Here is a 13,977-nt window from a genome sequence, read left to right as displayed (position 1 = left end):
CTGTGTCCTTACCGGTGATAGAGGGGAAACGAGACCTCGACATTGGTGTTGGGGAGGATAAAAGAGTCAGGATACGCCCTGGAGAGGATACCTGATATCTAATATTATTATTTTGCTGCTCAGAGTGTGGAAGAGGAGATGCGGGAGATCCGATACGAGATGAGAAATTGTAACGGAAATTTGGTACCGAATAATTACAGGGTGGCACGTCAATCACACGAAAATAATAAGGGTAATTGCCCGCGTTCATTGACATCTTGTTTGGATCAGGGTCTTGATTGCAGAGACGACATTGTTGTAGGCATAACAATTTCTTTAGACTTTGCCAGTATGGCCAAGACGAAGTCGAAGTCCGCCATTGATTCCTTTCCTGTAGTATACATCTACTTTTGTGTACGAGTACAGTTGATGTGCTGTCTCGTCAAGGTTTTATCCGCCGTGCCAGAGTTTGACGCGCTCTTCAAAGACACTCGTATCTGGCGCCCGCTACCAAGAAGCGTCCTCCACTCTAGCCGAAAGTGCATCGAGGACAACCACCAGCTTGGGTTGTCGAATCAACGCCATGAATTCTCGGAAGGTCTGCAAGCTCGTACAGCGTGACCGTGACCACCGGGTATCGCATTGGTTCCTCTCTTCTCTTTCAGTTGATAAAGTTCACGCAAAACCCATGTAATATCAGACTTCCAAAGACGAAATCAGCAAACGCTCTTTCGGAACTGATTTTTGTGTTCTCGACCAATTCTCCGGTGACCCCATCGATAGTCTTTGTCGTCGACTTTTTCGTTGTCGTAGATGCGCCCGCGGGTGCTTTTTCGGAGGTTTGCATGCGTAATGAAGCGGTGAGAACAAATTGGCCTACGGCGGCGGAGAAGCCTGAAAGGAAGGCATTGAAGGGCTGCATTTGCACGACGGGTCAGCAAACTCATCGAATGGAAATAGGGAGGAGACATACATAGTTGCCAGCTATCACACAGTAGAGGAATTGTAGACCACCAACCACCACTAGCCAGGCCATGAAGACATCCAGCAGCATGGTCCGCGAAGGGGTATCTTGTAGGTATTTGTTCCAGACATGGATGATGATCTCCTGTGGAGATGAGCGAGGAGATAATGTACTTGATTGTAGAGGCTTGATAGGAGCTGGATTGGAGGTGATGGTTCCGGAGGGTTTGATGGTATGTGATGCTGCAGCAGGAGGTTTGGCAGCGCCGCCAACAGGAGCAGCTGTTTTCGTGGCTGGAGACTGAGCCGCAGGTTTCTTCGCCATTGTGACAACTGTTTAACTGTTGGTGAGGATCGACTAATTCAAAGAGGCTGGTTGAGGCATCGAGCGCATGTGTCAAAAAGCAGTTGTGAGGCAACGTGGCCAGCACCAATGCATGAGCCCGTTTTGGGAAAGCGAAGGGTGCTGCCCTAACGGTACAAGGTCGGACTTTGCCTATCTCCACCCATTACGTGCCCAATCGCCAGCCTCGCCTACTTGTGCCGAGGGTGTCGGCTGCTAGTTTCACCGGCATGAGCTTAACCCCCTTTAACTTTCCCGCCCCTGATTTTGTACGTCAAGCCCCCGTTCTGGGGAACCACCACAGCACATGCTCACAATCAATTGTTGTTGTTTTTCTTTTTTATTACCCTCTGCAAATCATCACTCCACCGACTCGTCTCCAGTCAACGCCGTCCTGCCCCTCTTCCAGTGGGTGCTTTTGACCCTCGCGAAGCTGAAACCCTCTGACCCTCCGAACCAGTCGCATGGGTTCCTCCAGAGTCAAGATCGCCCGCCCCTAATCCGCGAGTACAAGCGCCGTTCGTTATCTTGGATGCTGTCAAAGTCTCCACCCCTGGTCGGTCGATGGGAGAAAAAATACATGCTACTCATGATGGCTGGCAACTCGCGAGATCAACCATTTGGCGAAACATGAACCTGCTCAAAAATGTTGGCGCTGCCATGCTCCACACACTACTTGGCCGACCTGACTCGACTGGGAATAGAGCACGTGTGCTCGATTGGTGATTGCTAAGTTTTAGTTGTGTACATAATTTTAAAAGAGTGGGCTGGAAGTCTTTGACCCATCGCACATCAACCGCTACCAGCCTGCTATTGCGCGTTGGCTTCCGTAGTGTCAACGGATATGAATATCCACGGGCACTGGGGTTGTTTAGTCTCTTTCAATATGCCGTTCCATTTATCTCTGCCTTCGCCCTGCGCGTATCCTCGTCTTTCACACAACAGTACTGGTATATGCAGGATACAAGATGCGGTGCTCTCTGTCGTTCGTTTTGGCCGCTGGCGCTGGGATAGTGGCCGCTGCTCCCTCTGCACACGAACCCAGGGAACCCCATCTTCGAGCACGCAACATCATTGACAGCACGAGCATTGCCGACTCGTACGACTTTGTCATTGTGGGTGGAGGTTTGGCCGGTCTCGTGCTTGGAGCGCGTCTGTCAGAAGATGCGAACCACACGGTTCTTGTCCTCGAGGCTGGTGGTGATGGAGACGAGTTTCGAGAACGAATAGGTGCGGACGCCCTTTCCATTGATAAATCGCCCCAATTGCTAATCAGCGGGCAGACACACCTGCATATGCATATTACGAATCGCTATGGCCGACGGAACTCAACTGGGCGTTCCAAACCACACCTCAACCGAACGCGAATAATTCCCAGTGCCCATGGCCTCGAGGCAAGGTCCTCGGAGGTTCGTCTGTTTTTCTCTGACTGTGCCGATGCGGGAACTGACTCGGGGTGGTTTATCTAGGCAGCTCTGCCATCAACGGAATGTACCTGAACCGACCGGGTGAAATCGAAGTCAATGCCTGGCAAGCTATGCTGGGTGATATGGACGGCGCCGACAATTGGTCTTGGGACTCCATGTTCGCCGCGATGAAGAAGAGTGAGACATTCGGCCCGCCTGTCGATGCTTCCATTCAACAAGAGGCTGCCATCACTTTCAACCCGGCAAGCCACGGTAACCAAGGGCCAATTCACATGTCCTACCCAGGCTTGTACGTTCCCTGCACTGTTACGCGTATGAATATGGACTAACCACCTTATCAGTACTTTGCCACTGGTTGGTGCGTGGTCCAGCACTGCCAACAACGCTGGAGTAGGTACCACACAAGACGCATACGGTGGTGACAATTGGGGCGCGTACGTCGCTACAGTCGCTGTTAACCCGACCAACTGGACGCGTTCATACAGCCGTTCTGGATACCTCGATCCGTTGCCACCACGTCCCAACTACGATGTTCTGGCCAACGCCCAGGTCACCCGCATCATCTTCAACAATACTTCTGGCGGGAACCTCACGGCCCACCAAGTCGAATATGTTCTGAATGGAGGTGGCAACAAGCTTACAGTGGGAGTCAAGAAGGAGGTCATTCTTGCTGCTGGTACCGTTGGCAGCCCGGCTGTTCTACTATACAGTGGTGTCGGGCCAAAGGACGTCCTAGATGCGGCAGGTGTTCCTGTCGTGTCGGAGCTTCCTGGTGTCGGCCAGCATCTTCAAGATCACATAGTAAGCTGCCGTTCTTATCTGCAATCAACAACGCCTACTGACTGAAACAGAGTGTCACCGTAACGTGGGACACGGATGCAGAGACTGCAGGCACGATATACAATGACGATAGTTCTAAAAAGGTACAGCCTGGACAGCTCTCAATCCACTTCAGACTCATTGGCTAATGGTCACAGAACGACCCTGCTTTCTTGTCATATGTCAACAGCGCGACCGCCTATGCGAATTCCTCGGTTCTATTTGGCAATGGAGTCCCCGGCCTTCAAAGCAGCATCTTGGGCGAAATTGACCAATTTATCCCGGACACGAGCACCGATGCGAGCGTGATTTCCGGCTACAAGGCGATTTATGGCACGACAGCAAACACCATTCTCACGAGTCCAATTGGGTTAATAGAGCTGGTCATTGGACTCAGCACTGACGGTTCCATTCAAATCGGAGCCAACCTCCAGCATCCATTCAGCCATGGTCAGATCTCCATCAATTCGTCTAATCCACTGGATTATCCTGTTATCAATCCCAATTATCTGAATCATCCTGCTGGTATGTGCTCTTCTTTGTGGCCCCTAGATGGACCTTTGAGACCTTGAAACTGACTCCTTCATCACAGACGTTGAGATCTTACGCGAGGGCGTTAAGCTCGCTCGTCGGTTGGGCGAAACTGAACCGTTAGCCAGCAGCATGACCAAAGAGACGTGGCCCGGCCCAGACGTCCAAACTGACCAGGAATGGGAGGACTGGCTCCGTGGAGTGATATTTACAGAATTTCACCCTTCTTCCACGTGTGCCATGCTGCCTCTCGAGCAAGGTGGCGTGGTCGACGCAAACCTGCGCGTCTATGGGCTGTCAAACGTCCGTGTCGCCGACGCGAGTGTACCACCTATATCATTCTCAGCACATCTTATGGCCTCGACCTATGGACTAGCTGAACAGGCAAGCATCGTTATCCGCGATTTCTACAACAAACCCAAGGTGTCACAAAAACATACCAATTCAACGACGAACAGCACTAGCTTAAGCAACAATCAAAATGCAAGCAACGGGACTGCCATTCTGAATACGACAAACGTTCCTTCTACGACGAACTCCAGCAGTTCAAGCGACAACGATACCAACACCAATACCAATGGTGTAGCTTCTTTGAACAGCTGGCCCCTTTCCAGCACCGTGGCCATGCTGTGCTTGGCTATCAAATTTCTTCTATGATGATGGATATATACCTATACTTATGCATATAGACAGGTGTTCACGACGGGTCCGGGACCAGCCTTGAGGTAATATAATTTTTAATGGTTTCAAACACTCCATGTTCAGCAAGAGGTCTGCAAGTGCGCAATATCCTTGTTTCCCTCCCAATAAGTCCCTGTAGAAGGCTGTCTGTGGCGTGTTCTAGTACCTCGTAGTGCCAGAGTGCCAATGGAGTCGGAGTCAGGCTCGGCGGACGGAAGAGATCAGCTCCGAAGCGTTGGAGCTGCCCCTGCAGCAACGGCCTGCGGAAACGTCACGTCACCTGTCGAAATCGGATGACAATTTATTGATAGCACCAAGTCGAACTTCTTCCCCTTGTCCTGTCACCCCGACCCTGGTATAGCGAGCCGATAATTAGATTGTCTTTTTTTCGTGTCCAGATATAGTACGACGTACGCACCCCACGGAGAACGTGGCAGACTCGAAGTAGAGAGCAGAGCAGAGCAAAGCAAAGCAAAGAATGGTTCGCCAACCCGCAGTCTCCCTCCCTCTGTTTCTCCCCCACCATCATCGTCAACACCAACACCAACACCACCACCCCCCTTCCCCCACCTCCTCGCCCTCTTCAAGGAAGAAATTCCATCCCCCCTGGACAATAATAGCAAGAAATGAGTGAGAGAGAACGGAGTTACTAACATTCGTCTCGTGGGCGATGGGTGCACAGGCCTCCGAAGTCCCAGCATACATCCTCTCGGCGCTCACCTCGGTGGGTGGCATCACCGGCTACGTGCGCACGGGCAGTATCCCCAGCATCACCGCCGGCCTCACGGTTGGAATCCTGGTACGCAAACACACGCTTTCCTCGCCATGACCCGATCCGACCCGACCCAGAACGGCGCATGTGTGCTATGTTACCTAGCTATAGCCGTGTTACTTCTCGGACTCTTGGCGTCTTCACTGTTTACCCTACCCTCTTTGTTCTCGAACACATCATACCCTGAGGAGAAGAAGTTTTGGCTAACGCAAGCGACCATTGTCACCTCCCCTACTGCAGTACGGTCTCGGTGGCTTCCGCATCTCCAAGAAACAGCCGTACGGCGTCGAGCTCGCGCTCCTAGCCTCTGTATTGCTCGCCGGCAGCAGCATCCCCCGCGCCATCAAGACGGGCAAACCCCTCCCCGCGGGGCTAGGCGTGTTGGCCGTCACGGGCCTGCTCATATACGGCAGAGCGTTCTTGGCCAAGTAAGAGAGAGTGAGTGAAGGGTCTGGGAAGGGAGAAGAGCAAGAGCTGGAAGACATAGGGAGAGCCGAGGCTGCGATGGGGAAACGAAGAGAAGTAAAAAGGCGATGATAGTTTGTGGGTAAGCGTAATGAATGTGGTATGGCAAGCAGTGTCCACCTGGGAGGAGCAGGTTGAAAAGGAAATATTGACATTCAAGGTCCGTCGTGGATGGGGTATCTCGTTCATGTCCAGGGACTCGATAAAAAAAGACAGAAACTCCTCTCAACTCCATAACTTCTTAGAGCTCATCGCTTGCTCTAGCCGCTATGCTTCCGCTGTCACGGTCCCAGCCGAAGCAGGTATAGTCGCCTGCCCAGCTTCACCTCCATCCTGAGCGTCCGACGTCGATTTGTTCTTCGTCTCTCGCCGCCCTCTAGTACCCCTTCTCTTGGACTTTTTCCGCACCACGGCCTCTCCATCATGCTGGCCCGCTCCGCTCGCTGACGAGACTTTGACCTTTTTCTTTTTGACGCTCAACGGATTCGGTCCTTTTGCTCTCTTCAACCCTCTGATTTTAGGGCCTTGCTTCTCTTCCGCAAGCAGATCGTCATCGTCGTCATCCTCACTTCCCTCTTCTCCCTCGCCTCTCTTCCTCTTGCGGGACGCCAGTCCGATCAATCCTTGACTAAACTTTTCCTTCTCCTGTGACCGGACCGTGCGCTCACTGACACCGCTCATTTCTTCCAGGATCATCACACTCCGCTTCACGTACACGATCGGCACTCCTGGGATCAATCTCGCCCTCTCTTTCACGTCAATGAATCCCTTGGCCCGTGCCTCCTTCTCGTCAGCGTCCGCCGTGGCCAGGATGTAGTGCTGTTTATTTTTGGCGTGTTCGTTTCCGTGCGGTTGACCTGCCAGGAGATCGAGGAGACAGCGAGCCTCGCTCACGACGCCCAGTTCCTGGCCCTCGTCGTCCCTGTGCTTGCAGTGCCGCAGGGGGACTTCTGTCGGTGGAGGCAGGAAATCCGGTCGCGGCGGCGGCCCTCTTCTTGCCTTGCCCTCTTTGTTGGTGACCTTTTCCCAGTCCGCCATGACCTTTGCGAGGGTACACTTCGTCACGAAGATCCTGCATTGCCCGTGTAGCGTGTTCTCGAGGTATTTTTGCAGAGGCATGTGGAACGAGTGGCACGTCTTGAGGAAGTGGGAGTCGAGGAGGACCTGGTAGGGTTCGTGGAACGAGAAGCCCCGCTGGTAGGCCGCCATGATTTTGCGGTATCTCTTGCTCCGGCGGGCGCGCATTTTGGGCGGTGGTGTCGGACAGTGGTGTTTAGCGGCTTGAGGGCAGGGCCGGAGTAGTTGGCTAGAGAGTTGTCGTCTCGAGGGTTGAAAGTTACAAGGTTGAGAACTCGAGACGGACTGCTGTAATCGGAATAACGGGTTTTTTGTTGCGTCTTTAGCGCAGGTTTGTACAAAGTATCAAAATGCGTTTGCGAGCGCTGCGTTCATTTATTTATTGCTCGAAACTTTTCTTTGCGGAGAAACATCGCTGCCAAGCACTCCATGGTGATGGGGAAGCGCCTCCCCCCCAATCAGGACGAGGGTGATGCCGCCCTACGAGTGAGTGAGCTCGTCCCAGTCGCGCGCGAGTCAGGGTGAATCGAGTGAGCCGTCCCTATACATCCCGCTTCTAGATCGCACGTACAGGCTGTTTCTAACATAGGGGCCCTTATCAAGCTATCCTATTGTTAGAAGCGGCCTCTCGTCTCTCATGTGGCTTGAAGACACGGTGCCCGAGGGAAGGTCTAGTAAATGTAACGGACCGAGACAGCCAAGACAGTCTAGTGCGGCAAGGCAATGTCACGTGAATGCCGAAAAGGGAAATAGATGACATTGTTGATTCGCGAATCGGGACCACTTCAATAGAGTGGCCTGCCAACATACTATACTATGCAAGATTTTCCTGTTCGGGAAACCTGCACGACTAGGTGTATAGTCATCCCTATGAACCTCGGGTAGTTGACACTCTCTCCAAGACACTTTCTCGAGAAAGTTGTCTACTCGACCCACTATTGTCAGTCATGTACCTCGTATGTCTCGATGCATCTAATGACCTTGAAGCTGATCCCATACAGAGTCCCACGGCCGTTCACGTCAACGCTTCGCACTGTCCCTTTCCACAACCCAGCTCATGCACTCCAAAGGATCTGTGAGCCTGAGAGGGGGCGTCCGATCTCACCGTCAATCAGTCTAGAGCAGAAATAGGCTCTAGTTAGAGCTGACAGCCATCTTATCGATCTACCCCGTGGCGTTTTCCATTCGAGCTATATACCAACGCCGCGCCTAATCCAAAACCTTCTAGGCAGTCAGCCCTTTTTGCTCGTAATCTACCTCTATGGCGGCTACCGAAAGGGGCAATAATGTTTCGTTTTGGCTCGCGAAGAAAGAATCGTCTATGTCTATGTCTATGGCTATGGCCACGGCTACGGAAATGGCTATATCCAGCGCTGGATGGTCGCATCAACTCACTTGTTAGCACGGCACATGACAACAACGAGATTTTACTTCCGGATTTGGGAATGGGTTTCGATATGGGGGGTTTTCTTGACTGAGCCAGGCTGGGAAGGGCTGAGGACGGTGAAAGGACAAAGACAAAGATAGAGATGTACGAGGTACATGTATAAATATTGCACGCAGAGTTTCTCCTCGAGACTTGTCATCCCCATCGTTCTTGGTCAATCAGTCCTTTTTCTGCCTGTTTGAGCACATATCTCGGACAACTAAACTTTTGCTTCGACCAAAAGGAAAGAAGAGAGAGAGAGAGATGCCTGCTCACGGAGTAGCCCATCCCGCTCACGGGTCAACAACGCATGCCGTTCACGCGCCAGCACCACATCCCGCGAGCGCAGCGACACCACATCCCACTTCCGGGCCAGCATCCCATCCCATGAGCACATCGGCAATGCATCCTGCTCCCGCGCCAGCACCCCATCCCGCGAGCACAGCGACACCCCATCCGGCTCCCGCGCCAGCACCCCATCCCCCCAGCGCACCGCGTCCTACCAGCACATCGACAATGCATCCTGCTCACGCGCCAGCACCGCATCCCACGAGCACATCGACACCACACCCCGCTCGCGCGCCGACAGCGCATCCCGCTAGCAGGTTACCCCCGCCACAGCCCGAGCAGCGATACCAGACTCCGCCCGAGTATGATGAATACCCGCCACCGGCGACACCACCAGAGGGCAACTTCCAGACCGCGCTAGGCAACAGCACCTTCCTGCCGCACGATCCCACCAACCCCCGAGACATCGAGCATGAGCAGTACAAGGCCGAGCAGGCGAAGCAGCACGAGCTGCAACGCCAAATGGAGGAGATACGCCAGAACCCGATGGATGCGAGGAACGGGCCGCATTCGCAGTTGGATCTGCTAAAGAGACAGCGGGAGTCGATGCTCACGTAAGTCATTCCAAAGGGTTTACAAGAAGAGCCCCGAGTACTTTTTCGCTTGGTTGCCCAGGTCGAGAAAAGTTTTTTAGTTAGGGAATTGCTCTGACACAACCGTGACCGCGTGTAGCGAGGCAAACCAGAGATACGAGTGGTCTGGACGACACGCGGCCGGGGAGGGACACACCGGCGTGATGGACCAAGCCGACCTGCGGATGGCGGCGTTGCCCGCGTTGGATGACAGGATCGGCAGAGCACAGTAAGTTGATCTTCTCCCCGTCCTAGTGATACCTTTTCCAGAAAGGCGATTTCCTTCGCGAGGGGCGTGCCTGGCTAACGGGGATCTGGTTTCTGTCAGATTCGCAATCGATCACCCCCTACCCCCGCCGAGAGATCATGAAATGGATGAGGATCCCGCAGGCGGAGTGGAGCCTCACATCAACAATCGGCACGGTGGAGACTTTGAGCATGGTGAGGACGAGCAGCATTATTCTCAGGCAGATATGGACCACATGGGCCACCAGGGGATTGACCACGAAGGGTATCCGGACCACGATTATGAGGACCATGGGGACATGGGCGACGAGGAGGGGTTTGGGTATGAGGAGGGACACGATGGCGGTTATGACGAGGATCTCTTTGGGACGGGTCATCCGCATCAGCATGGGCTGGATGACTTTGAGGATCACGGTGTGCATTAAGTGTCCAAGTCAGTGTGATAGGAGGGAATTCCATTTCGGTCGGGGAACGTTATAGGAGCGAGTTAGGATAGGCTGGGAATACATGTTCTTAGTCGTTTACTCACATACGTTAGATGCGCACAATTGGGAGATATGATAATGACAGGGGCCAGGGGGCGCCAAAAGGACAAAGTTAAGCAGGAAGAAGCCTAAACTTTGTTAGACCTTGGCGGCCGCTCCAGGCAAGTATGCCGCCGTGCAAAGACCGCCAAGGCAAAAGGTAAAATTCTTATTGTCAGCGGCAAAGTGAACAGGCCCACGACCTTGTGCGGGGCACGTGTGTGGGACTCTTCCAATGCCTCGACGTAAAGGACCGCGAGGAAAGGAGGCAGTTATAGATCTCTATAAGATGTGTGTTATAATATTTCTCATGCATGCTGTCTTGTCTTGTCCCGTGCGAATACACAACAAAAGTTCAGAAAAAAACAGCTATCCGCCTCGTTAAGGAAGGAGTAAACAGCCTTACGCGCTAGCGGGCTCGGCCATGTGTCGAAGCTTTTGATGAATTCTTTTGTGACCTTCCATCTCGCTTCGTGTCCTGAACGAAGACCCTTTCTTCTAAAGAAGGGGATCCCATGTCGTGGACGAACAGCATTCAGATCCGTGAAGATGGGAGACTTCATCCCAAGGAGATTTTGACCTCGGTAGTGGGGGCGAGTGGCCGACGAGATACAAGGCCTTGTCAGTGCAATGGGAGCGGCAACGAGTCAGCAATTTGTACTTTTTGGCCGATCCTCAACATATCAATCGATGTAATGGAGAGTCATATCCTCTGAGAACCGAAGTCCCTTTGTCCCCGAGAAGGAAAACCCCGGCAAGTCGGAGGGGTTTGCAGCCCGCACAAATGATGTCTACCACTGTTTCACAAGAATTCCCAACGTATCCCGCAGTCGTCGACTCGCATCAACTCCGCATTCCTGGCATAAAAGTATGTTTGGATGTGCCGGCCCCATCCGACAGCGGCAGGGGGAAAGTATGAACATGCTCGATGAAAGCGTACGTGGCATGGCAATCAGTGGGCGGGTCCGAGGGATTTTTTGGTCTCCGCCTCGATACCCCAGACTCGGTGCCCGCTGTTTTGGGGTAGACGACAGGAGGACTGGAGCAGTCGTACAAAGGCGGATATTCCTATCCTTCTGATGAAGACTCAAGGGCTGGTTACAAGGTAAGATCTCTACAACATACGGAGTGTACGCATACCATTTATGCCAACTGGAGGGAAAACCACAGCAAACAAAGTCCAGGACTCTCGACATCCCACAACTGATCTCCCCCTTCTCCGCGTCTCTCCTTCCCCATCCCACGTCGTCCCATACCGCTCTCCTGACTCAGATACATCCTTGTCATGGCTTCTCGAGCATCGATAGTCTGCTCCAACCCTGTATTTGGGCTCCAGATGGACCCGCGGGCGTTCGGTTAGCCTATACAGGCAGCAGAGACCGGGTCAGGAAAATTCCGTCGCTCGAGGATATATAGATCTATCTCTATACCTCGTGGCTGCTGGGGCTATGTGGGAGAAAGCATCACTGTCTTGTTTGAGCAGTTTTGTCTTTGTACTTCCTTTCTGTGGAAACCAATCCCGTGGGCAGAGTTCAGTATGGCGACACAGGTCCGCCAGTTCAATTGGTACAACTTCTGGATATGTTGGCTGGTCTCTCTTGGCCAAGTAGCCTTTGGCTACCCGGCCTCCATCATTAGCACGACCTTAGGCGAACCAAGCTTCCTGGTCTACATGAAGCTGCTTAGCCCGACCACGGGCCTGCCGTCCGGTGACGCCGACCAGCTCGAGGGTGCCATGTCTGGTGTTTTCCAGGTTTGAAACACCCTGCGCCTTTTCCCACCAACCCAGTTGATCCAAGTCAAGCATATGAATCTAACTATGGGACAAAGGCAGGGGCATTTTTCGGCATCATGATAGTGAGCTATATCATGGATAAATGGGGCAGAAAGGCCGGCGTCGTCTTCTGCTCCTTTTGGTCCTTGCTTGGTGGCGCCTTGATATGCGGTTCAAACGGCACGGCTATGTTTATTACCGCCAGGTTCTTCGCCGGCATGGGAAGCTGGGGCTTCCTGGCAGTCAGTAAGTGCAGATTTGTACACCACGAAATGTGCAAAATAAAGGAGTATTAATGTCCATCTTTGCAGCGCCTGCATATAGTGCTGAGCTTGCTCCGCCCGCACTGCGCGGCTTCTTCGTCGGCCTCAACGGCGTCAACATTGCCATCGGCTACGCGATCGCGGCTTACACGGGAATGGGCTTTTTCTACGTCAAAGAGCCCCAAGCCCAATGGCGTGGTCCGCTGGGGATTGCGCTCTTTTTCCCGCTCCTCATGCTCGCCATGCTTCCCTTCGTCCCGGAAAGCCCGAGATACCTACTCATGAAGGGCCGCGAGGAGGAAGCGGAGAAGATTGTGCTCCGGCTCCACGCCATCCCGGGCGACGAGGACCAAGAATTCGCGCGAGGCGAGTTCTATCAGATGCGCAAGCAGGCCGAGTTTGATCGTACCCTGTCGGTTTCATGGGTGAGCAGAACACAAACATACCTGACCACCTCGCCCCATCCAGATCCGCCATGCTTTCCCCCCCCGAACCTAACTGTTTGTCACTCTAGTGGGACATGTTTTTCAAGAAATCGTACCGAAAGCGAACAATCCTGGCCATGGGTTTCGCCTTTGTCGGCCAGTCTACCGGGGTGCTGGTCATCAACAACTACGGCCCGACGCTGTACAAGAGTCTCGGCTACGGCACCGAGGACCAACTCCGTCTGCAGTGCGGCTGGATCACCACGGCCATCATCGGCAACGCGATCGGGGCGGTGTTCATGGACCGCATCGGGCGAAAACCGCTGATGTTGTTCGGCGTGGGAGGGTGCTGCTTCTGGCTCATCATCGAGGCGGCCATGGTCGCTAGCTTTGCAGGGACCGACAACACCTCGGGTCTGGCCATGGGAGTCGCGGCGTTGTTCTTGTTCGAGGTCGTCTACAGCTGTGGAGTCGACGTTGCAGGAATCGTGTTTTATAGCGAAGTGTTTCCCAATCATCTGCGTGCCAAAGGTAAGATGGACCTCTTTTTATGGGGACGTGCAAAATGCGCAGTTGCTTACCACGTCACCTTTACAAAACAGGTGTTTGCATGTCCATGGCCGTGGTGGCCCTCACCGACCTTGTCTATCTGCAAGTTACTGCCACGGCATTTGCCAACATTGGCTGGAAGTTTTACCTGGTACGTGACCGTCACCTACCCATCTGCCCGCCCTCTGCACCAGCCTGGCTGTTCTCTCTTTCCACACCAGGAAAAAACTGCGGGAAATAATATCTTACAACCTCTCTACGTACATAGGTCTTCATCATCATCTGCGGGGTCGGCACCATCACCATGTTCTTCCTCCTGCCGGAGACCAAGGGCGTGCCACTCGAGGAAGTGGCCAAACTCTTTGGCGACACCGAAACCATCATGGTCTACGCCTCGGACATCCACATTGACCACAACACGCACGAGCTCGTGGTCAGTGGTAGGGATGGTACCGTGGTCCACCCTGACTCCACGGTCGAGACGACCAAAGGCATTGCAGCGGTTACTGAGAAGAGCGATGGACCGCGGCATACCGAGCAAGTGTGAAGTCAATCTCGACGAGGTCCAACACCACACACGGTGGATACGGAATAGGTAGGTAGGTAGATAAGTAGGTCGCTAGTGTATCAAGCTCAAGGGGCTGCATGGTAGGAGGCTCAAAATTACATAGACGACTCATGGCCTGGATATTAGAATAAGTCTGAATAGGTAGGCTCATATCGCGGTATCTGATTCAGCGTCCAGCGTCTTCCTCGTTTGGTTCATATGGTACGCGGAATGCCTCATTCGTTC

The 13,977-nt window shown here is 53.3% G+C and overlaps 6 protein-coding genes across 6 annotated transcripts; 4 read left to right on the top strand and 2 right to left on the bottom strand.

Annotated features, from left to right (window-relative positions):
• Positions 1 to 640: 640 nt before the first annotated feature.
• On the bottom strand, positions 641 to 1,267 carry Z517_05162 (uncharacterized protein; the record flags this gene model as incomplete). The annotated part of the gene is made up of 2 exons (XM_013430489.1): positions 641 to 895; positions 953 to 1,267. The coding sequence occupies 2 exons, from the start codon at positions 1,265 to 1,267 to the stop codon at positions 641 to 643; spliced, it is 570 nt and encodes a 189-aa protein (XP_013285943.1).
• A 986-nt stretch (positions 1,268 to 2,253) lies between these two features.
• Z517_05161 (uncharacterized protein) lies at positions 2,254 to 4,719 on the top strand (the record flags this gene model as incomplete). Its single annotated transcript, XM_013430488.1, has 7 exons — positions 2,254 to 2,515; positions 2,569 to 2,698; positions 2,759 to 3,001; positions 3,054 to 3,513; positions 3,564 to 3,635; positions 3,690 to 4,056; positions 4,124 to 4,719. 7 exons carry the CDS (start codon positions 2,254 to 2,256, stop codon positions 4,717 to 4,719), a joined length of 2,130 nt encoding a protein of 709 aa, XP_013285942.1.
• Positions 4,720 to 5,413: 694 nt separating this feature from the next.
• On the top strand, positions 5,414 to 5,947 carry Z517_05160 (uncharacterized protein; the record flags this gene model as incomplete). Its single annotated transcript, XM_013430487.1, has 2 exons — positions 5,414 to 5,542; positions 5,756 to 5,947. The coding sequence occupies 2 exons, from the start codon at positions 5,414 to 5,416 to the stop codon at positions 5,945 to 5,947; spliced, it is 321 nt and encodes a 106-aa protein (XP_013285941.1).
• A 300-nt stretch (positions 5,948 to 6,247) lies between these two features.
• Positions 6,248 to 7,225, bottom strand: Z517_05159 (uncharacterized protein; the record flags this gene model as incomplete). The annotated part of the gene is made up of 1 exon (XM_013430486.1): positions 6,248 to 7,225. The coding sequence occupies one exon, from the start codon at positions 7,223 to 7,225 to the stop codon at positions 6,248 to 6,250; it is 978 nt and encodes a 325-aa protein (XP_013285940.1).
• Positions 7,226 to 8,870: 1,645 nt separating this feature from the next.
• On the top strand, positions 8,871 to 10,074 carry Z517_05158 (uncharacterized protein; the record flags this gene model as incomplete). The annotated part of the gene is made up of 3 exons (XM_013430485.1): positions 8,871 to 9,385; positions 9,504 to 9,632; positions 9,732 to 10,074. The coding sequence occupies 3 exons, from the start codon at positions 8,871 to 8,873 to the stop codon at positions 10,072 to 10,074; spliced, it is 987 nt and encodes a 328-aa protein (XP_013285939.1).
• Positions 10,075 to 11,710: 1,636 nt separating this feature from the next.
• Positions 11,711 to 13,731, top strand: Z517_05157 (uncharacterized protein; the record flags this gene model as incomplete). Its single annotated transcript, XM_013430484.1, has 6 exons — positions 11,711 to 11,926; positions 12,004 to 12,193; positions 12,259 to 12,635; positions 12,725 to 13,166; positions 13,238 to 13,335; positions 13,453 to 13,731. The coding sequence occupies 6 exons, from the start codon at positions 11,711 to 11,713 to the stop codon at positions 13,729 to 13,731; spliced, it is 1,602 nt and encodes a 533-aa protein (XP_013285938.1).
• Positions 13,732 to 13,977: the final 246 nt, after the last annotated feature.

This window comes from Fonsecaea pedrosoi (genome assembly GCF_000835455.1).
Source record: "Fonsecaea pedrosoi CBS 271.37 unplaced genomic scaffold supercont1.3, whole genome shotgun sequence".
Classification (NCBI taxonomy): domain Eukaryota; kingdom Fungi; phylum Ascomycota; class Eurotiomycetes; order Chaetothyriales; family Herpotrichiellaceae; genus Fonsecaea; species Fonsecaea pedrosoi.
The sequence above is the reverse complement of the archived record's forward strand: the minus strand, read 5'-3'. Positions and strand labels throughout refer to the sequence as shown.